At 33.2% G+C, this 21530-nt stretch overlaps 2 protein-coding genes and 1 long non-coding RNA gene across 3 annotated transcripts; all 3 read right to left on the reverse strand.

The window, feature by feature from the left end:
- Nucleotides 1-7494: 7494 nt before the first annotated feature.
- Nucleotides 7495-9222, reverse strand: LOC111421369 (piggyBac transposable element-derived protein 4-like). The gene has a single exon (XM_023054512.2). The coding sequence runs from the start codon at nucleotides 9220-9222 to the stop codon at nucleotides 7495-7497; it is 1728 nt and encodes a 575-aa protein (XP_022910280.2).
- Nucleotides 9223-9614: 392 nt separating this feature from the next.
- On the reverse strand, nucleotides 9615-15149 carry LOC111421372 (pickpocket protein 28-like). Its single transcript, XM_023054515.2, has 8 exons — nucleotides 15065-15149; nucleotides 14847-15009; nucleotides 14555-14794; nucleotides 14211-14459; nucleotides 13955-14147; nucleotides 13601-13871; nucleotides 9978-10305; nucleotides 9615-9924 (listed from the first exon to the last, which is right to left on the reverse strand). Coding segments are annotated over exons 1-8 (1656 nt in total). The 5' UTR covers nucleotides 15066-15149; the 3' UTR covers nucleotides 9615-9713.
- A 4902-nt stretch (nucleotides 15150-20051) lies between these two features.
- Nucleotides 20052-20662, reverse strand: LOC139430053 (uncharacterized). The gene is made up of 2 exons (XR_011640623.1): nucleotides 20229-20662; nucleotides 20052-20127 (listed from the first exon to the last, which is right to left on the reverse strand). It is a non-coding gene; the product is annotated as an uncharacterized lncRNA (long non-coding RNA).
- Between the last annotated feature and the right edge of the window lie 868 nt (nucleotides 20663-21530).

Raw genomic sequence — 21530 nt, forward strand, 5'->3', positions numbered from 1 at the left:
GACTTTTTAGAGAAGCATAAAATTTTATCTGATTTTCAATTTGGGTTTAGAAAGGGGAGGGGTGCCTCTGATGCTATAGCTGAGCTAACGGGGATGATCTACGAATCATTAGATAATTCTAAGCATGCTATGGCAATATTTTTAGACTTAAGAAAAGCATTTGATTCTGTGGATCATGCTCTATTACTTGACAAATTGGAGCACTACGGTGTGAGAGGGTTACCCCTCAAGCTGTTCCAATCTTACTTGCGAGAACGAGAACAGGTGGTTCAGATAAATTCTATGAAGAGTTCCCTGGGAGAAATGTCTTGCGGAGTACCACAAGGCACAGTCCTCGGACCCATTTTATTTCTGCTGTACATAAATGATTTGTTGGCGTTACCTTTATATGGGAAAATGGTTTCTTTTGCGGATGATGCACTTTACTTTGATGGAACGGACTGGGGGCAGGTGGAACGAGCGGGTGTGGTTGATATGATTAAGATTACGGGTTGGCTTTACACAAATCGTTTGACTATGAACTATGAGAAAACTCATTTTCTAACTTTTTCTACCTATCAAAACACACAACCAACAAATATAGAACACCTTACAATACATGACGCTACCTGTACCTGCTCGTCTCCGACCTGTAGGTGTCCAAAAATATCTAAAACCTATTCAGTAAAGTATCTTGGCGTAATAATGGACCAATTCATGAGGTGGGATAGACATGTGACCAGTACATGTAAACGATTAAGATCAGTACTATTTCTATTAAAAAAATTAGCACCACATGTCACTCCATCTTTTGTAAGAACTTATTATTATGCAATGGCAGAATCTATTATCCGTTACGGTCTTATTGCATGGGGTGGGACTGCGAATATTCATTTAGAAAAAATTATAGTCATGCAGAAGTTGATAATAAAAGCCATGCTAAGTGTACCTAAAAATTATCCCTCTGAGGCAGTTTACGAGGCTTCACAACTGCTATCTGTTCCTCTATTATATATAAGTCTTGTCTTGGTTAGGATATTTGGCGGTAAAGAGTTGCTGAGCGATATGGATCATGCACAGAATACTTGTTGCTTGCCGTTTAATCTAAAATTATTTGAGTTTTATTTGCGTACAATGCCGTTTAAGTTTACGACTGTTGAGTATGCTGATATGGTTTTTGTATTGGGAAATTGTGATGGAAACGCTACTGCAGCTTCAATTGAATATCGACGACGTTTTCCAAATCGGCGTGTTCCATCGCCGAAGACTTTTAGTAGTACCTTCCAAGCTCTCCGAGAAACTGGTTTACTTCCGAGCGTTCATATGCAGTATGAACGAGCAACACAGCAGAATGTTGCAGAGGAAGAGAACATCCTTGTCATTGTCGAGCGCAATGCCTGCATTAGTACGCGACGGATATCCATACGTTTAGGGATTTCCAATACCAGGTTATGGAGAACATTAAAAAGAAATCTGCTGCATCCGTATCATCTACAGCGTGTTCAACATCTGAAGCCAGAAGACTTCCCTAGGCGTTTGGCATTTTGTCAATGGTTAAATAATAATCGGAACTTATACCGCTACATTTTATTTACGCATGAGTCACAATTTACTCGAGATGGCATAAATAACATCCATAATTTGCATAAATGATCGGACATTAACCCTCATGCTACCATAGAAAGTAATTTTCAAAGCAGATTTAGCATTAATTTGTGGTGCGGAATGTTGTACGATCAACTTATAGGACCGTTTATTTTTGAAGATCATCTTACCGGACAAAGGTATTTGCAATTTTTGGAAGAAAAACTTCCGCGTTTACTGTAGGATGTACCTCTGGCAAGACGATTAAGAATGTATTTACAACACGACGGAGCTCCTTCTCATTTTTACCGTAGAGTCACCGATCATCTAAATGAACGTTATCCTAACCGCTGGATTGGTCGAGGTGGACCGCACGTTTGGCGAGCCAGATCTCCAGATCTTAATCCTCTGGATTATAACATGTGGGGTTGGATGAAAGATTTAGTATATCAAGAAAAGTAGACACACGTGAGGCTTTAATCCAAAGAATTTTTGACGTTGTAACGCAAATAAAGGAGCACCGTGCAAAGATAAAAAATGCAACGCGAGCCGTTCACAGGCGTGCAGATAAGTGTGTTGAAGTAGGGGTGGAATTTACGAAAATGTTTAAAATTAATAAATTATTTTTTCAAATTATAATAAAAAGTAACATTATCGCAATTACTTTATTTTTAAATGCATAAGTGTAGCTCAATAAATAAAGTGAATTGTCTTGCTCAATGCTTTTTTTTTGGTCAAACATGACGGTAACCTCAATAAGTACTTTATTTTATTAATGCAGTCATAGCACACTTACCCTTTGAGCCCTGCGCTGGGTCGTAACGCCATAATTTTTAAATATTATTTTCAAATTCATATAACTCAATAAGTGAAGTGAATCGGACATATGTTCTTATGAACTTTTTTATTACAAATCACCTAAACAACATGCTCCATTAGTGCCGGGAGAACTTCATGAAACACCCTGTATATACCGGGTGTCCCTCAAAAGTGGCTCACCTCCATATTTTTCTTTATTATTGGTGATATAAGAAAAGCATTTGGAATGCATAGTAAGGTCGCTAAAACGGATTATTACGACATGAAATCATTCTTTTTGTACTTCCGGTTATACCGGATGTGAGTACTAATTTCGCTATCTTTTTAAATCTATAATTCTTTTTTCTTCCGTTGGGTAGACAGTATAATTTCACATAACTTTTACTTGAAAAAATTTTCTCGATCGCTTATAATTTTTGAAAAAAAAAATTATTTTCGTTATTTTTTAACGTTTTAGTACCTTCGGAAAATGTATTACAACGTTTGACGCGTAGTAGCTAGGTTAATAGTACAAACTACGTTATGTCCTCTTGATTTGCTATTTCTCAAGCAGTGATCACTGCTATGCTTTAGTTAGTGGTTCTTTTTTAATAATGGTGTAAATTAACAGTTGTATTAAATTAGTTTTAAAAGAAAAACGCTATCCAACAATTAATTTTAATTCTATTGTAAGTTCAAAAAAACTAATTTTCTAAATTTTCAAAATGCTCCCTCCTCGATTTTGACATAATTGTATCTTGCGTATTGTCGATCTAACGACTCGACGTTATTCCTGCGGAGATATTCAGGTAATACAATTTCTAACTCGATTTATTTTCCAATACCTCACGAGACCTTACTGGTGTATTATACAGCTCATTTTTGATTTTGCCCCATAAAAAGAATCTAAAGGTGTGAGGTCAGGTGATCTGAGAGGTTTTAACCAACATAAAATAAACAATCCAAATTATAATGTACAATGGACATTGTAAGTTACTATCAGCTACAGAACATTTAGTGTAAAAGAACAAAAAATAAAGAAAAAAATAAAAAATCAAAAATAATTGAATTAAACTTAATTGTTTGATCGCGTTTTTCTTTTAAAATTAATTTAATACAACTGTTAATTTACACCATTATTAAAAAAGAACCACTGACTAAAGCATAGCAATGATTACTGCTCGAGAAATAGCAAATCAAGAGGGATATAACGTAGTTTATACTATTAACCTAGCTACTATGCGTCAAAAGTTGTAATACATTTTCCGAAGGTACTAAAACGTTATAAAATAACGAAAATAATTTTTTTTTCAAAAATTATAAGTGATCGTGAAAATTTTTTCAAGTAAAAGTTATGTGAAATTATACTATCAACCCAACTGAAGAAAAAAAAATTATAGATTTAAAAAAATAGCGAAATTACAACTCACATCCGGTATAATCGGAAGTACAAAAATAATGATTTCATGTCGTAATAATCCGTTTTAGCGACCTAACTATGCATTCCAAATGGTTTTCTTATATTACCAATAATAAAGAAAAATATGGGGGTGAGCCACTTTTGAGGGACACCCGGTATATATATATATATATATATATATATACGTATTTGTTTCTTAATGGATAAAATATAAAAATATTATCATTTTGATTTTGTTTTTCTAAAGTATTTAAACTACCGTATTTTCTCGAATGTAATCCGCACCTTTTTTACAAATTTTATGTGCTCTAAAATCAAATGCGGATTACAATCGGGTGCGGATTAGATTCGCAGTCGTATAGTTGCAATTTGGAAAATAGTAAAATAAAATCACATTATAACAATAACACTTTATTAAGGGTTTTAGAACGATATTTACATTTTTATGTATCATGTTCTTCCCATATTACGTCATCTTCGGATCAATACAGATCAATTCGGATTATACAAAACTTCTTAAATGATGTTATAATATTGTTTTCAGGGATCGTTTTCCATGTCGCCTACACTCACTGAACAAGTTCAGAAGCTCCTTTAATTGCTCCCGGTTTTGTTAATTCTCGAGTTTGTTAATATACATACACAGGTTGTAGTATGGATGTTATTCCACCAGGTATTATTATTATGACAAGAAGTCTAAACCAAGGGCAATCAGTCTATGATTAATTCATATCCTTATTTAATAATCCTCCTGGTCTAATACTCCATACTTGTCTTAATCATTCCATCATCAGCTTTTCCATTATCCATCCTTTTTGTAGTGCCCTAACTAGGACGTCATTCAGGAAATCTTTCAGATTTCAGAATGGTTTTTTCTCAATATTAATAATGACAGCAATTTTTCCCTATTACTTGTTACTGCGCATCAATGTTATGCGCAATTTTTCGCAACCACTCGTTTATAAAGAAATTTCCCACACACCTCTTCTTTCCAGTGTGTAATTGGGTGGCAATCCAGATATACTACCATTTCGTTGACATTTACAGTTTGAGACAAATTGAAATTTTCTTGAAAATCATTAGGAGCTTTTGGGAAATTGTAGTTCTGCGCCTCAACGATAACACTATTCGGCGCATAAATCCCACAATCCAACCTTTGCTAGTATTAAAAATTTTGTAGTCCCTCCTTTCGTATTTCTTGAGAGAACTAGAAAACTGCCTCGTCAATTTCATGAAATCGTCTCTTCTTTGGCCCGGTAAATTTTTTGCACGATGCCTCACAGTCTGCAATAGCTACCTTGTCTTTCCGCAACAGCCGCAACGTTACTTTCATTAACAGCAAAATTGTACCAGCTTTTCGATTTCCTTAACGCTAACTGAATAACATCTCTTTAAACTTTGCTGTATAGAAGAACCTCTTAGATTTTGGCTACTTTTTTTTATAATTACGCTATTATATGTATAATTAAGCACACACCACGTTCGAGCTACTACGAGGGCAGTATATGAACGGAATTCGTGCTAGGCATTACTGTTTATTTTTCAAATTATATTTATTTTCCAATTTTTTCTAGCTTGGTAAATTTAAAGTCTAGTCTAATAAAAACTCGTCGTAAGCAAGGTTTCTTTAGGTACATCAGCGTCAGTCAACAGAAAAAATATATATTTATGGTTAACAACAAGCATCGCATCGTTTTGGTGTTGTCGAATTGCTCAAAGAAAGATGCGGATTACAATCGCAAACTAAATTTTTTTACCACTATGCATTTTTAAAATCGGGGTGCGGATTAGATTCGAGTGCGGATAAGATTCGAGAAAATACGGTATTTAATTAATCAGTGCGTGCTGGCGTTGTAAATTGTAAAAGAGAGTTAGTGGTGTATATCTTGTGCACTCAACATGCCAGTCTAATTTATTATATTTAATGGTAAAAGTTCTGTTTTGCTTTTTTTTTATTTTCTTCGTTTTTGCTTTGAGTTGCATGAGATGCTCTTTTTGTTGTATTAGTGTAAAATATAAAATGTAAAATGTAGAAATAAAGGGCTATAATAATAATATAAGCTTATAACTGAGAGAAAAAAAAGGCATAGGCGATAAGTAAGGTTTTGAATAACAAGAAAAATACAATCTAAGCCAAGCTTAACCTATCGGAATTAGAATGAGAAAGTATTTCTTCGAGGTTCCTGGCACATTTAATCAATATAACAGAGTTATTGCGATTTATAAAGACCCTACCGTCTCTAGACCACGCATTTCTGTTACCAACGATCTCCCTCGCCCTCTTGAGTAATTGATATTTATCTCTCGTGAGGTCCTCTTGAATAACGGTAGGAGACCCTTTGAGTTTCTTCCTGGCCTTGATCACCAAATCACGGCTTCGAAAATTTCACGATAATAGGTCGAGGATGTTAACTTTGTTTATTATAAGGACCCACACGATGACACCTATCAATGTGATCGGTAGTTAAAGTAACATTAAGCTGCTCATTAAATAATGACATCATCAAATTTTCAACGTTTTCACCCTTAGATTCGGAAATACCGAACACGCGAACACTATTTCGTCGCGTGTACTGTTCCAGATTGTCTAGTTTTTCAGCGAATAACCTGTTTTCTCCTTTGAGTATCTCGTTTTCAACCTTCAATTCGTTAATTTCGGCAATAAACTGTTCCTTAATAATATTTACAGTTTGCGTTAGAAAGGATTCCTTCTTGATTAGCTCGTTAACAGAGTTGTTAAACAGTTCCTTCAATTCACGAAGGTTTTCACTAGTAAAACGCATCTTCACCGATTAAAAGACTTGCAATAACACGCGAGCAGAATAAACGGTGTTACCCCGACAACGACATCGACTTTTCTATATTGAGTACAGCAAATAATTTCTGTTAATTTTTTCTCCATTTGGAAGTGTTCTGATATAATACGTTTCAGAAAATTTACGACCCGAACCATCTTTTGGAAAATTATATTTAATTATTTGACAAGGAGAATTTTCTACTAATATATCTCTTGTTTTAATAGATAGAATTTTTGGCCAAAAACCTGTATCGTTTGCATCAAAACTTAACCTTTAACTGATGACATGCATATTCTATAACACAGCTGGTGACGTGGTGCCATGCGGACCCCAACATTTTCGGTGTCTGCTCTGCGCCCAATTTCATGCTTTCTTGAAGTTGAGTTACAAACGTTGTTTATACATTATATTTAAATATGTTAGAGTAAAGATATTGGTGATATGTAAGCAAATAAAAAGAAATCTGCCAAAAAATGAAATTTAAGTAAAACTGTTCTAAAAAATTCAACCTTTTGCTTACAGTCTTAGTTTTTATAAATATTTTAATTATTTTGAACAAAAAATCTACTATATTCTAATAATAATAATAATAATAATAAACAAGTTTATTGTTCACAAAAATCGATATAGCTACATATTATTGAAAATACAAAAAATTTACATATCTAAATTTATGGACAAAAGGTGATTTTCGATAGTCTCCTATCGTTCTTCCACAATCACCCCCTTAAAAATAATAAACATAAACATAGACAAAACAGAAAAAAACATGAAAGAATAATAAAGATTACATTTCAATAAATAAAAAAATAAATAGTTATGCTTAAATAATTTATGGAAAACACAAAACCACAACACCTCAATATCCGTAAAAATAATCATTTATTCCATACAATTCTTACATATGTTAACTCTCTAGTCATCACACATCGCAATTTTACAATACATACAACTATTCTTAGTTTTTTTGTCGTTCTTCCGGGGACAAATTCCACATCTTTTCCTTTTTCCATCCGAATTAGCTTGAGAAGGCTGTTCACTTATTGGTTTTTTTACTATTCTCCCAATATTCAAACGCAATTCTCGAGGAAGCCTTTGATTTGTCAAGCGTCTATTTAAATGGTCTTCTACTAACTGTTGGCTAAGTGTTTGTATAAATTGCAATCTTGAAATATTGTCATAGTTTGGATAGCTTTGATACAGTACAAAAGAGTTGACGGAAGCAATATCTAATACCGCATAAAATACGGCCATGGGCCATCGTCTGGTTCGCCTACTTGTACTGTAATTTGCATACTTTTTATCTAGTGTGTCTACCCCTCCTTTAGTTTCATTGTAAAAAGCTATTATTTCAGGTTTACCGGTAGTTTTGTCGACGCTACTGTTATTATGCATCGAAGAGACCAGAACAACTGCTTTTCCTTTTTTAGGCACGTAGGAAACGAGGGTCACATTTTTGGTAAAACCGTAGAGAGCAGTTCCTGATGGTTTTTTACGATCTGCTAAGAACTCTTGAGTTATTTCTCGTTTGTTTTTCCTCATTGTTCCTACGTAGGTAAGTCCTCTCTTTCGTAACTCATCAACAACTTCTAAAGAGCTGAACCAGTTGTCAGCAGTTACATTTCTGTTTGTATTTTGAATAGGAGCAATTAACTGCAACACGGATTGAGTAGGTATTGAAAACTTATGTTCTTCACTAGACAACATCTGCCCATCACTGCCTTTTCTAGAATAGATATAACCATTATAAAAATAATTGGTTCGTGCATCAGTTAGAATTTGAACTTTGATGCCATATTTGTTAGGCTTATTAGGCATGTACATCCTAAATTGAACATGACCCCGGAAACCAATAAGCATTTCATCAATGCATGTTAGTTCCCCAAGGGAATATTGCTGTTGACAATTGTTTACAAATCTTTTAAAAACCCACGATATCGCTGCAGTGGCATCTTCCTTTTTTCTTTCCTGACGATCTTCTATATTATCAAAACGTAAGCAAGCTAAAATAACTAGTACCCTTTGTAATGACATTATACAACGGAATATGTCCCGTCCTGTACCATCTGTTGCAAAGAGGGATTGCAAATCTTCATTATTAAATTTGAAAATGGAACTGTAGTACAAGAGTCCAAAGAAAGCTGGAAGTTCTACCATATCCAAATCCTGTAATTCGGGCTTATTGGTTCTTCCGTATCTTTCTCTCATTTCTATAAGTTTTATATTTGTGTACTTTAGAATTTCGGATAATATATCGTTTGTCAGTAGACAAGTCCATACTTGTAAAGGCGTTGCTGAATTTCCAATAGATTTTCCTTCGCCTCGCAGGCCGGGCAAATGCGACACTATGTTATGTTTTTGCGTTCGAGATCTCTGTATAAGAGGTTGTGATGACCACTTAAAGCGATTTTTTCCGTAATAAGATTTTGCTGTTTCATTTGATACTTTCTCACCTCTACGTGCCACTTCATCATCACTTCCTTCAGAAACTTCAAATTCTGAAGCTGTGTCGTGTTCGCTTTCCATATCATGTTGAGATGAATCATCCACATCACTAACATCACTCTCCGCTTCGTTAAACCATTTCATTAATGTCTCTTCATAGTTAGGACCACCATAACGAACAAAATTAGAAGTAGCCATGTCCGATGTCGTAACGCAATTGGTGACGAATTAAACTTTAATCTCCACTGACACAAACACGACTGACTGTATTTTAGTAAAAACGCACAGAACCGTACAAGTACATCTGCCTTAAAGGTAGATGGAGGGAGCTACAGTGGCGTAACTATAAAATTATGTAGTTGCCGGTAAATTTAAAATTCGCTGGGGTCACAGGGGCACCACGTCATCAGTTAAAGGTTAAAGTAGACATTGATAGCATGGATATATTAGAACTAAAAGCTATATTTCTTTCATCTTCAACTGTGTTTGTTCCAACTACTGTAGGAAAACTAGTAGGGGAAAATGAAAAAAAACACCTTTTTTTTCAGTAAACCTTTTTTATTTTATTTTATACTATAAGGAATTATCATAATATAGAATTCCTATTTTGCTCGCAATAATAAATAGTTATTTTACATAAGCATTAAAATGTAATTAAGCATATTTATTTCCAACTGTTTTTAGAGCGCTTAATGTTTATGTTTTAAAGCAATATTGCAACACCAACGAAGTGATAAGAAATAAACAATTTCCATCACAGAGATCACGGAACATCCAATAAATAATCCTAATAACCCCCCTATGTTTGCGACAAAATCAACTATTCCATATAGTTCGCTACGTTCAGATGGTATAAATTGGTACTCTTTAAAGTAAACGATTAACATTGAATAATCATCGCTGAAAGAAACGAATAAAGGAAATAGTTAAAGCAATATGAAATAAAAACTTACTCATTGCTGAAATTTGTAGATGAAATCGCTTTGTGTTGATCTCCATCGTAATAAAGTTCTGATTGAGATGTTTCCGTGTTATAATCAATTGAAGTACACGCCGGAAGACAATTACAACTATCCATATTCGATTTAGAATCATTTGCTGTTGATTCAGGGGTAATAAATTTATATAATTCGGAAACAAGACTCGACTTAAAATCGTTTTCGTTTTTAATTTCCTCGCGTTCTTGAAGATATTTTGCTATTTCTTTTATCATCAATGCTTTTTCGGCTATTGTTATGTTTGGGAGATTAACTGGCGAACAAATATTACTATCAGTTCTTCCTAAAAACACATTAATATCATCCGTCATGTTGAATATTATTTTTCTTTTTAATTGTAAATCAAACTAATCTTACTGGAGTGCGGGAAGTTAGCCCCCCATTTTTTGATTTTTAAATTTTTTATTGTTGTTCTAGATTGTTCTAGTGTTGTTCCACATTGTTCCAAAGCGGCAAATCGAAAAAATAAAAACTCCGTGAGAAAACCGAAAAAACGGGTTTGTTGACTAGCCCCCCATTTTTGGAAAAATCAAATTTTCTTTGTTGTTCTGGGTTGTTCTAGTTGTTCTAGTTATTGTTCTAGAAAATCAAAATTATGATATACAGCATTACGACGTTATACCCAAAAATAGGTTTGGCCGCCTAAATGTCTAGTTGATTGCTGTGACCATAGTTTTTCTATTATCAATTCCATATTACAAATATATACTTATTATAACTAACGCAATCTGGAACAGCTATTATTTTCACTAGAACAATTCTCTAAAGAGCACTTTACTGTTTGAAAATTAAAGTTTTTGGAAGTTTCAATCAGTAATTCTTGTGTCAGCGATTTTATATTACACAATAAGAATTAAAAAACATAGAACAATCTAAAACAACTCAATTAGATATTATTTAATGACTTACGAAAAAAATCCGTACAAGCTACTGAAATAAATGTACAAATGTGCATATACTCTCAGCAGCAGAAGTCTGCGTACAACGAACGTAGTATGCTTTAAGCGGTAAAAAAATAGTGATAATCTAATGCGATAAACTTCAACTCATATTTTTTCTGTATTATGTAATTTATTAACAAACTATAAATCAATAAAATATAAATATTACTTAATAAAAAAAATTTAAACTAAAAATACTTCAAATAATGCCTATGCAAAAATCTGCGTACAGATCAAGGCGACTTCTATAAAAAATATATTAGTAGGAGGTCGGATAACTCTTACGTTTAATGACCTCCCTTAAACGTTTCGGCATGAATTGTATTAATTTCTTCGTGTCTTTCCTAGTGATTTTTGCCCATTCGTTAATCATAGCACTTTTTAGCACTTCCTTCGATGTTATATTATGTTGACGAATCCTGCGTTCCAATAAATCCCACAAGTGTTCAATCGGATTTAAGTCCGGTGACTGTAGGGGTGTTTTCAATTGTTTTGGAGTGTTATATAGCAGCCAAAGTTTGGTATTGTGAGCACAAAAATGTCTATATATAGTTTATGGTCCATTGTAGATGTTATATATGCCAATTTTCCTACTCCTTTGGCGCACATACACCCCCAAACCATCACTCCACCACCTAAATGTTTTACAGTAGCTTTTAAGTTTTGAGGATCAAGAGCAGTACCGGGCTTTCTCCACACAAGTTGTTTTCCTTTAATGCCGAAGATGCAACATTTACTCTCATCTGTAAAAAGAACTTTTTCTCAGAACTCTATAGGCTTATTTAGGTGTTCTTTAGCAAAGGCGATCCGCTTCTTTCGATTGACATCTGATACAAATGGTTTTTTCGTTTTTCAACGTGACTGGTAGTTGGCCTTTGATAATATTCTTCTCACTGTATCTTTGCTGATTGTCTTATGAAACTGCTGTTGTACATTTTCTGCTATTTTTGTTGCGGTCAGCCTAGGTTCTTTTCGTACCTGCTGCACAATGCTCCGCTCCTCGCGATATGTTAAAAGGGATGGTCGACCCGTTCGCGATCGTGATACGTAGTCTCCAGTGTCTTTGTAGTTATTAATGACTCTCTGAATAGAGGAATGTGATCTGCCTATAGTTGCTCCTATTTCTCGTAGAGTTTTTCCCTCTTTCCGTAGCTTTACAATAATCTTTCTTTCTCCAACTTCAATTTCTTTTCCTTTCGTCTCTATTCTAACTTTTAGCTTCCAATTCTCTACTAATGCAATTGAAATCAACTGTTTTGTTGTTAAAACCGGAAACACCTATTTACAAAACCGGTTTACACTAGTCGCTTTGCTCTGTACGTAGATTTTTTCATAGGCATTATTTGAAGTATTTTTAGTTTACATTTTTTTTATTAAGTAATGTTTATATTTTATTGATTTATATTTTGTTAATAAATTTATATATTGTTAACATGCAGAAAAAATTGCATTAGATTATCACTATTTTTTTACCGCTTAAAGCATTCTACGTTCGTTGTACGCAGACTTCTGCTGCTGAGTGTATGTTTATAAATGAGCAGTGATGTAATCGTATTATTCCATGATATTAGTTTATTTACATAATTTAGTTTATTTAGTTATAGTTTACCTTAGAATAAGTTATTGTACTGATATAGTAATACTGATCGAATAGTTATTGTATTATTTGTTAGTTTAGTTTATTTATTAATTTATTACTTAGATTATACACTTTAAATCGCAACTTATGTTTTACTATTATAAGTTTAAAGAGAAACGTCAGATTATTCCATATTTTTGTAGTTTTTTAAAACTATTATTATATTAAAGGTTGGGTTCACTGATTCAACAAAACCTGTCCGATATCACAACAACTCAAATTTAAGGTTTTTCTAGTGAAAATAACAGCTGTTCTGAATTGTTTTAATTGTTGTAAGTACTAATTTTTAATATGAAACTTTAAAAGAACTAAAGCCGCAGTGATTAAATAAACATTTTAAGTACCTAGAATAACAAGGATAATTATTTAGAGCAACAAAAAATATGTGATTTTGCAAAATTAATGTCCGTGTTAAACATAAAACACATCTAGAACAATTTGAATCGGCAAAGTTTGAGTTATTTTAGATTGTTCTATGTTTTTTAATTCTTATTGTGTAATATAAAACCACTGACACAAGAATTACTGACTGAAACTTCCAAAAACTTTAATTTTCAAAGTGTAAAGTGCCCTTTAGAGAGTTGTTCTAGTGAAAATAATAGCTGTTCCAGATTGCGTTAGCTATAATAAGTATATATTTGTAATATGGAATTGACAATAGAAAAACTGTGGTCACAGCAATCAACTAGACATTTCGGCGGCCAAACCTATTTTTAGTTATAACTTCGTAATGCTGTATCCCATAATTTTGATTTTCTAGAACAATAACTAGAATAACTAGAACAACCCAGAACAACAAAGAAAATTTGATTTTTACAAAAATGGGGCTAAAATGGGGGGCTAGTTAAAAAACCCGTTTTTTCGGTTTTCTCGCGGAGTTTTTATTTTTTCGATTTGCCGCTTTGGAACAATGTAGAACAACTCTAGAACAATCTAGAACAACAATAAAAAATTTAAAAATCAAAAAATGGGGGGCTAACTTGCCGCACTCATCTTACTGGGCATATAAAAGTTAACACAGCCGAAAGTTTTTTCAATATAATTAGTTAAACATTCCAATTCGCAATTTTGTTGTGTATAAATGTTAAAGTATTCCAATTTTCGTTCTCTTTCAAAATAACATTGACGCCGTTCATAACTATACGATAATAAAGTATTTTTTGTGTTTATCATTTGTGGTGTGACTGCTGCAACTACAGCTTGTTTTAATGGCAATCGAAAGTAATGTAAAGTGGATCTTGGGAATTCTGTTGGATGATGAAGAATAATCTAAAAAAGAAAGTAGTAATAGCGGCGCATTATGTCATATTAAATTATATATTATGTTTTTTTTTCTTCATAAATAATATTACTTTATATCCTCTTAATAAATCTCCACACTTTTTGTCATTATACTTTTCGTTAATTTTTAAAACCACATTCAGACCATATTTAGCACCGGTAAACAAAGCTCTTCTCGGGTAAGCACTTAAAGATTGACCGTAACCGTTTAAAACATTGTAATTTTCAATTTTGTTGAATTTAAAATAATTATTGATGGGTTTCCTAAAAACGAATCGGTTAATAATTATTTACTAAACAGAATTTTTTTGTTAAAACAATTATTACACTTTCTTGGTGAATAATTCTTCGCGATCGATCATGTTGAAAGTATAACAGACTCCTTCGTCTGTTAAAACTGGTTTGAACAAGTCGGAACATGTCTTATTTTTCGATTTGCCGTAAACGCAACTTACAAAAATTTCGTTAAACTTTGGTGCGACTTTATTCAAAAATTGGAGGGGTTTATCATCTGACCAGTATTGATCTCCTGTTGTATTTTTTGGTGAGGTACAAATTAGAGATGAATATTCTAATCTAATTTAAAAAGTTACGTATAAGAAGTAATGTTTTTTAATTGTGAATGTATGGTGAAGGCGCCGGAAAGTGTAATTTCTAATTTTTTAACTTACTCTTTCTGAACTGACTCTTTTCGACCCCATTTCCATAACTCTCCAGAATAATTAAAAACGCTCGTATTTAACTTTGCTTCTGGGCAAATTGTAACAGCAGGAAAAGGAATTTCAAAAATAGGTGTTTGTTTCGTTGCAAAACTAACAATAACCGGTGTACTCCTCCATTTATGATAAGTTTTTAAAGTTAAATAACCACAAAGACCCATACAAATTGTTATTGTGATAAACCACCAGAACCTACAACAAAAATTGAATAAAGCCAGTTGTTTTGTAATGTGGAAATTTCAACTTTTCAATCCAACTCCTTTTATTTTCACTCAAATATTTAAAACCATGTATGGAGGTGTTATCACAGTATTCCTGAAAATAAGTTTTCATACGCTTACGGTTTTTTTTTGATAAACGAAAACGCATCGATTTCCAACGATCAACAGGAATCTCATTATCAGACACTAAAAATATTTCAATTTACGTAAAGGACCAAGCCGAAATATTTACTCAAGTTACTTTTAAAACTATCTTTTCTTTATTTGAGTTTCAATGTGATTATAGCTACCGTATACGCTGATGATGTAATGTGGACTGAAAACGAAAGAAAAAGTAAATTAAACAAATTATCAATGTCGGGTTATGTGCGTGAAGTACATTCAAAGTAATTTATCAAATGGATATCTCGCGTTAAATTTAACCACTGTGTTGTTTCATGAAAAGTCGATAATTTTCATTTCAAACGAAGGGGAAAATAATGAATATTTAATATTCATTGTAATTTTGTAAATGAAAAGAAAGTAATTTAATGTAAATTTTATTTCATTCATGTGTTCCCAATACGTTTTATATTCCCAAATAGATAAACCGTTATAATTTTTTTATGTTATTTCAGGAATATGTTGTTTTTTAATTCAACTTTATTATACTTTTATTATTTTTTTATGATACTATTTTTTTATATTTTCATTTTTACACGATCCAGTGGAGTACCTTGTCAGTATACTCTATAGCTCAATAGCTCGCATAGCAATACAGAAATTTCGAAATCATTTCCTCTCCTGTTATTCTTTTACAAGATTTATTTTTTTATTTATAATCAAAAACCTTATTTACCATTTAATGGTGTCCAGGTGCAATTAATAAACAATTTCAACATTCTAATATAATAAAAATTAATTAACTAAACTATTACAAATTCTCTGCATGCATCACGGTTTTGGGTTAGTATGCTTGCGTCGAATCGTTCCAGGAAATATTTCTTTCAGCGAAAATCTATGCTATGTTGTCGTTCCATATTTTTCTCGGTCTATAGACTGCGATTTTTACAGTTCAGTCGGGTTTGCCAAACTACTTTTGCAGGTTTTGCACCATCGTAACTTGTTTCTTGTTATAATGTCAATTATAGGCTGTATTTTTTAATAATAATAATGTTTATTCACGTAAGTAATACAGTATTACAGTGAAATAAATATGTATATAGGTACTATAAGTATAGTAATAAAACAAATTAACTTTGTTACTCCACAAACTGATCCTGCATATAATCAGACCATACATAGTAGGCTTTCTTAACCAGATTAGACTTTACACATTTTTTTTGAAGTGTTCTCGTTCCATAGTTTTCATTTCTTCTGGAAACTTGTTGAAAAATTTAACTCCCCAGTAATCAGTATATCTTTTAGTTGCTTCTATCCTATGTAACGGTAATCTCAGTTAATCTTTGCCTGTTGTGTCGTGTGTGTCAAAGTTTGCATTCGCATTAAATTTACTTCTATTGTCATAAACATACATCAAGGTAGCCAAAATGTATGCACTTGGTACGGTAAGTATACATTCTGTTTTAAATACATCTTTGTAGCTGTCAATAGTTTTAAGATTGCATAAAGCTCTCACCGCCTTCTTCTGCAAACCAAAAATTCTTCCTAAGCCAGGTGCATGACCTCAAACAACTATGCCATATGTCCACTTCATGAGATGCAATTTTGCTGAGACGTCTAATTGTAAAAATTGCTGACGTTAACTTTTTACTTATATCAGTATGTGGATTCAATGTCAACTTGGGATCAAGAGATAAACCCAAGAACTTCACCGCGGGTAAGTTTGAGGGTAATTTCATATCAATGACAATTGATTCTGTTTTATTTTCATTTAGTTTCGTGAACTACTCCTTTGACTGAGTTAAATCAGTGGAGGACTTTAAAGATAGTAATTGCTGATCAGAATCTTTTATTAATACGGAAGTATCATCTGCGGAAATACACATATCCTCACGGACATTAAACGGTAGATCATTAATGTATGTTACGAATAACAAAAGACCCAGTATTGATCCCTGTGGTACTCCACTTATTAGTTTAGATGTTCCAGACGTATTATTTTCCCAAAAAACATATTGCTGCCTACCCACAAGATATGATCTAAGGAGATTTAGTTCTTGGCCTCTTATACCATAAAAGTATAATTTTCTCAATATTATATCGAGACTCCCCATATCAAACGCTTTACTTAAATCAAGAAAACTGATTTGCACCGACTGTTGTTCATTCAGAGCGTTTTGTACAAAATCTATAACATCCATTATTGCCGTAATAGTTGACCTACCACTACGATAACCGTGCTGCCTGTTGTTTAGAAGGTCAAAGCGATTTAGGAATTTTAGTAACCTTTTAGCTATTAATTTTTCAAAAACCTTCGAGACTATGGGGAGAGTAGATATTGGTCTATAGTTTTCGCATTCGTTTACATCTCCTTTTTTATGTAATGGCAGCACCTTCGCGACCTTCATCTCTTCCGGAAAAATTCCTTCCGTTACGCATTGATTGAAAATTTCAGCTAACGGATCCGCACATAAATGAATTATTTTCTTCAAGGTATTAACATTTAAACCGTACATATCAGAGGTGCTATTGTTCTTCATCTTATTGACAATATCAATTATCTCATCCAATGAAATCGGTTCAAAGAAAAAGGATCTTACATTATCAATTTTCATTTTTTTCAGATACATTTCATGGGAGGATTATGATGACCATATCTTGCACAATATTGGCAGTAACAGAGATAAAGTAATCACTGAAATCGGAAGCTTTTAGATTAGAAGCTGTATTTGTCAGTTGGTTCTGACAAATACTGACCATCAGTTTGATCTTGTTCATGATGATTGTCCCTTCGTCTACGAGGATCAGTACCATCCTGCCTTAGATACTACAATGAATTTACTGACGGCAAATGATGGTTTGCCGAACTTTCCGTCTTTGGGTGGTCGATATAATTTTCGAAGAGCCAACTTTCCTGGCATGTATGATAAACTACTTTACACGGATTGGTCTTTTCTAGCTGTGGAGGTTCTTCATTTCCTAAAAAGGTTACCTAATAAATTTACTGCTGGTGATGATGATCTTCCTGCATTTTTCATTCGTGATTGCTGTGCAGTTTTTGCAATTCCGCTTCATTTAATAATTAACCTATCCTTAAGCACTTGCTCGTTTCCTAAACTTTGGAAGCGCTCACGCATTGTTCCTGTATTCAAGCATGGCGAACGTACCAACATTACTGATTATTATCGACTAATATCGTTATTGTCCAATTTTGCTAAGGTATTTGAACGGATTATTTACAAGATGATTTATCCACAGGTTCAGTCATTTGTGTCACCATATCAGCATGGGTTTATCAAGCGTCGTTCGACCATTACCAACCTCGCGGTGGTTACTGAGGTAATTTGTGAATCTTTGGATAGGGGCGGTCAGGTAGATGTGGTATACACTGATTTTTCAAAAGCATTCGACATGATTCATCATGACGTCCTCTTGTATATACTTAGTGCTTTTAGCTTATCTCCTAAGTTTATGAAACTATTTGCCGCTTACCTATCGGGTCGTATAAATTATGTGAACTACAACGGTTATGCGTCTATGGAGTTTACGGCTAGGTCTGGTGTTCCTCAGGGCTCAAATCTAGGCCCCCTACTATTTGTTATCTTCTTGAATGACCTTCTAAACGAATTTTCATCAAGCGTACTAGCTTATGCGGATGATCTGAAACTATTCCGACCTATTTTTGCGGACCGTGATGTTGTCAGTCTTCAGTCGGATTTGGACGTCTTGGTGGAATGGTGTAACCGTTATCAGCTAAAGATTAATGCCAATAAGTGCGGTACGGTTAGTTTTACACGCAAGCTGTCTCCTCTTCCATCTTCTTATTATATAGAAGGTGTTCTTCTTGAGAAACTATCTACAATCAAGGATCTGGGAGTAACTTTTGACCGCAAATTGTCTTTTGTACCTCACATCGAAAATATTGCATTTTCTGCAGCGAGGATGCTTGGTTTCGTTTTGCGCACCTCGCGTGCTTTTTCTGATATCGGTGTGTACAAGACCCTATTTTCGACCTTTGTATTGTCCAAATTGGAATATGGTTCTGTAATTTGGTCGCCACATTATGTGTGTCATAGACTTATATTGGAGAGAATTCAGAGGAGATTTCTCAAATATTTGTCTCTACGCCTGGACGGATCATACCCGGATCGTGGAATGGATTACGCATCCCTGCTGCGGCGTCACAATTTTTCTGCACTAGACGTAAGAAGAGATGACCAGTGCATCAAGTTTTTGCAGAAGTTAGTGCAAGGTGAATTGGATTGTGGTTGGTTGTTGTCGCGGATCATTTTCGCGGTGCCTACGCGTGCAACACGTAGTACAAATCAGTTTTATTTGAGGAATTGCAGATCCAATGTTTTAGCCAACTCCCCGGTGCAGAGGATGTGTAAACTAACTAACAATCAATAATAGCGTAAGAGTGTTTATGTGAATTATATTTGTTTTATGGCATGTGTTATTTCTTATTTTCTTTTTCTTGTAATATTGTCCTGTAATTGATCTTTGTTGGGCAATAAAGTGAATTATTATTATTATTATTATTATTATTATTAGAAGCAATCTTCGCTGTACGGTTGGTTTGACGCTCGTTGTTGATGACATCCCATATGGCTTTGATTTTATTATTAACATTTAAAATATATTCATCCACGGTTCGTTTCTTATTTTGGATAGTCATGTTCATATATTATTTTTTATATTTCTTATATAAGTGCAAACCTTCAGCATCTTTGGTTGTTTGAACTATCACAAATAAGGCATCAAGAGTTTCTTGTAGTTTTTGAGGATTGTTGTATACTCTTTTAACATTTTTTGTAGCTTTTTTAGAAAAGCAGATATCAAACTCAGCCATAAATTTAGAATGAAGTATAGAGAATGCTTCTTGTGTACCGGACACATGAGTTGTTGTTCATTTTATTATACATTTTATTATTGAAAAATTAAATAACAATACGTGTTGGAGACGGGTACATTTACCTTAGTATTTTAGATAAGTCAGCAATATTAGTAAGTAGGTTAAATAGGTTTATTAGCATGTAGAAGGAGAATAGAGTAAGTCGTCGATGCGTTAACACGAAAATGTTAGTTATAAGTATTATTAAATAATTGAAAAGAGAAATCAACTGTACTTTTTACTGGTTTTAAATTTATTAATCGTTTTGTCTTACATGTTTCGATAACAAGTTATCATCTTCAGAGACGCTACAAAGAATTAAATTATAAATTATACTGGTTTTAAAAACATGTGGGTTAATTAACGAAAATGAATAATTCTATTTAAAAAATAACTAAAAAATACTTACTGCGTCAAATTTAATTAAGAAGAAACATTTAAATTAAGGTTCAACGTGAATACAATTAAAGATCGGGGTGTAAAACTAAAATTCTTGTTTGTAATTTGTTTTTGGTGTTAACATCTATGCTGTTGCTGTCGAAATAACACGTAACGTGAACTTGTTCTTAATCGATAACGGAAAGAAAGAGAGATGTAACTAACTGGTTGTACCACTATTGCGAACTCTGTGTACGAATTAAATTGGTTTTTAAAAATCAAAATCACATTCATATCAAATATATTCTATGTTAAGATCAATAACTTAATTTAATCTTATATTATGTGTTCATTATTGTGTTTCCTACTTTCATTTAACAGATCCAAATGTCGATGAGTTTCAGAATGAAATATTTTCCAAAATGAGATAATATAAAACGAGAAATAGGGAGAAGAAAAGGGGGGGGGGGGGGGGGGAAAGGGAAAAGGGAATGTTTGGTCGTAAGGATCCCAAAAAGTGCGAAATTGTGTATACGTACCACCTACACAAAGTCCTCTGCAATTTGGGAGGTTAAGGTTAAGGAATAGGAAAAGGGTTTATCAAGGATTTATAGAGTGGAGTCTTAAATGTGTGTATCTGGTCGTTTAGACATTCGATATTTTGATTTTTGGTTCGACATTTATCTATCTCATATGTTTCTAATAAGTTGAGCTTAAATCCTTTATTCTGTTTATGGAGTAGTGTCAAATTTTTATTAATGTCAAATTCGTGGTTATGGATAATCATATGTCTACCAAAGTTGGAATTTTGGTTATTTTTGTGTTCTTTAATCCTTTGTTTCAATGATCTACCGGTCTCTCCAATATATGTTGCACCACAGGTGTCGCACTCTAATCTATATACACCATTCTGTTCAAGTGTTTGTAATTTATCTTTTGCATTAATTAAAATTTTTCCCAAGGTATTATTGTTACTAAATGAAATGTTGACATTATATTTAAGAAAAGTTTTACGAATAGAATAACCAATATTGCCCGGGTAATTTATTGAGCGATAGATTTTAGTTATGTTTGTTTGTTGTAAGCTTGTTGAAATTAAATGTTGTTGTTTTTTATTATATTTTTTTATGATATATTCAATGTCTGATTCTGTATATCCATTATTTTTGGCTATATTATGGATTATGTCTAATTCTTTATTTCTGCTTTCTTTTGAAAGAGGTGTATTATAGTATCTGTAAATGAAAGCCCAAAATGCTGCAGCTTTATGGTTTTTGTGGTGGTAAGAATTTTTGGGAATGACCGAATCTGTCTGTGTCGGCTTTCTGTAAAT

This window comes from Onthophagus taurus, chromosome 6 (assembly GCF_036711975.1).
Source record: "Onthophagus taurus isolate NC chromosome 6, IU_Otau_3.0, whole genome shotgun sequence".
Classification (NCBI taxonomy): Eukaryota; Metazoa; Arthropoda; class Insecta; order Coleoptera; family Scarabaeidae; genus Onthophagus; species Onthophagus taurus.

Bases quoted from the DNA above. Each gene is read 5' to 3' on its own strand.
- LOC111421372 (XM_023054515.2), bottom strand. The intron at 14,460-14,554 runs GTAAGTTAAAAA...TTTTTAAATTAG, and splicing joins AAAGAGTCAGTTCAGAAAGA to ATTAGAATATTCATCTCTAA. The intron at 9,925-9,977 runs GTAAGTTTTTAT...CGTTTCTTTCAG, and splicing joins TCTACAAATTTCAGCAATGA to CGATGATTATTCAATGTTAA.
- LOC111421369 (XM_023054512.2), bottom strand. From the start codon at position 9,222: ATGGCTACTTCTAATTTTGTTCGTTATGGTGGTCCTAACTATGAAGAG.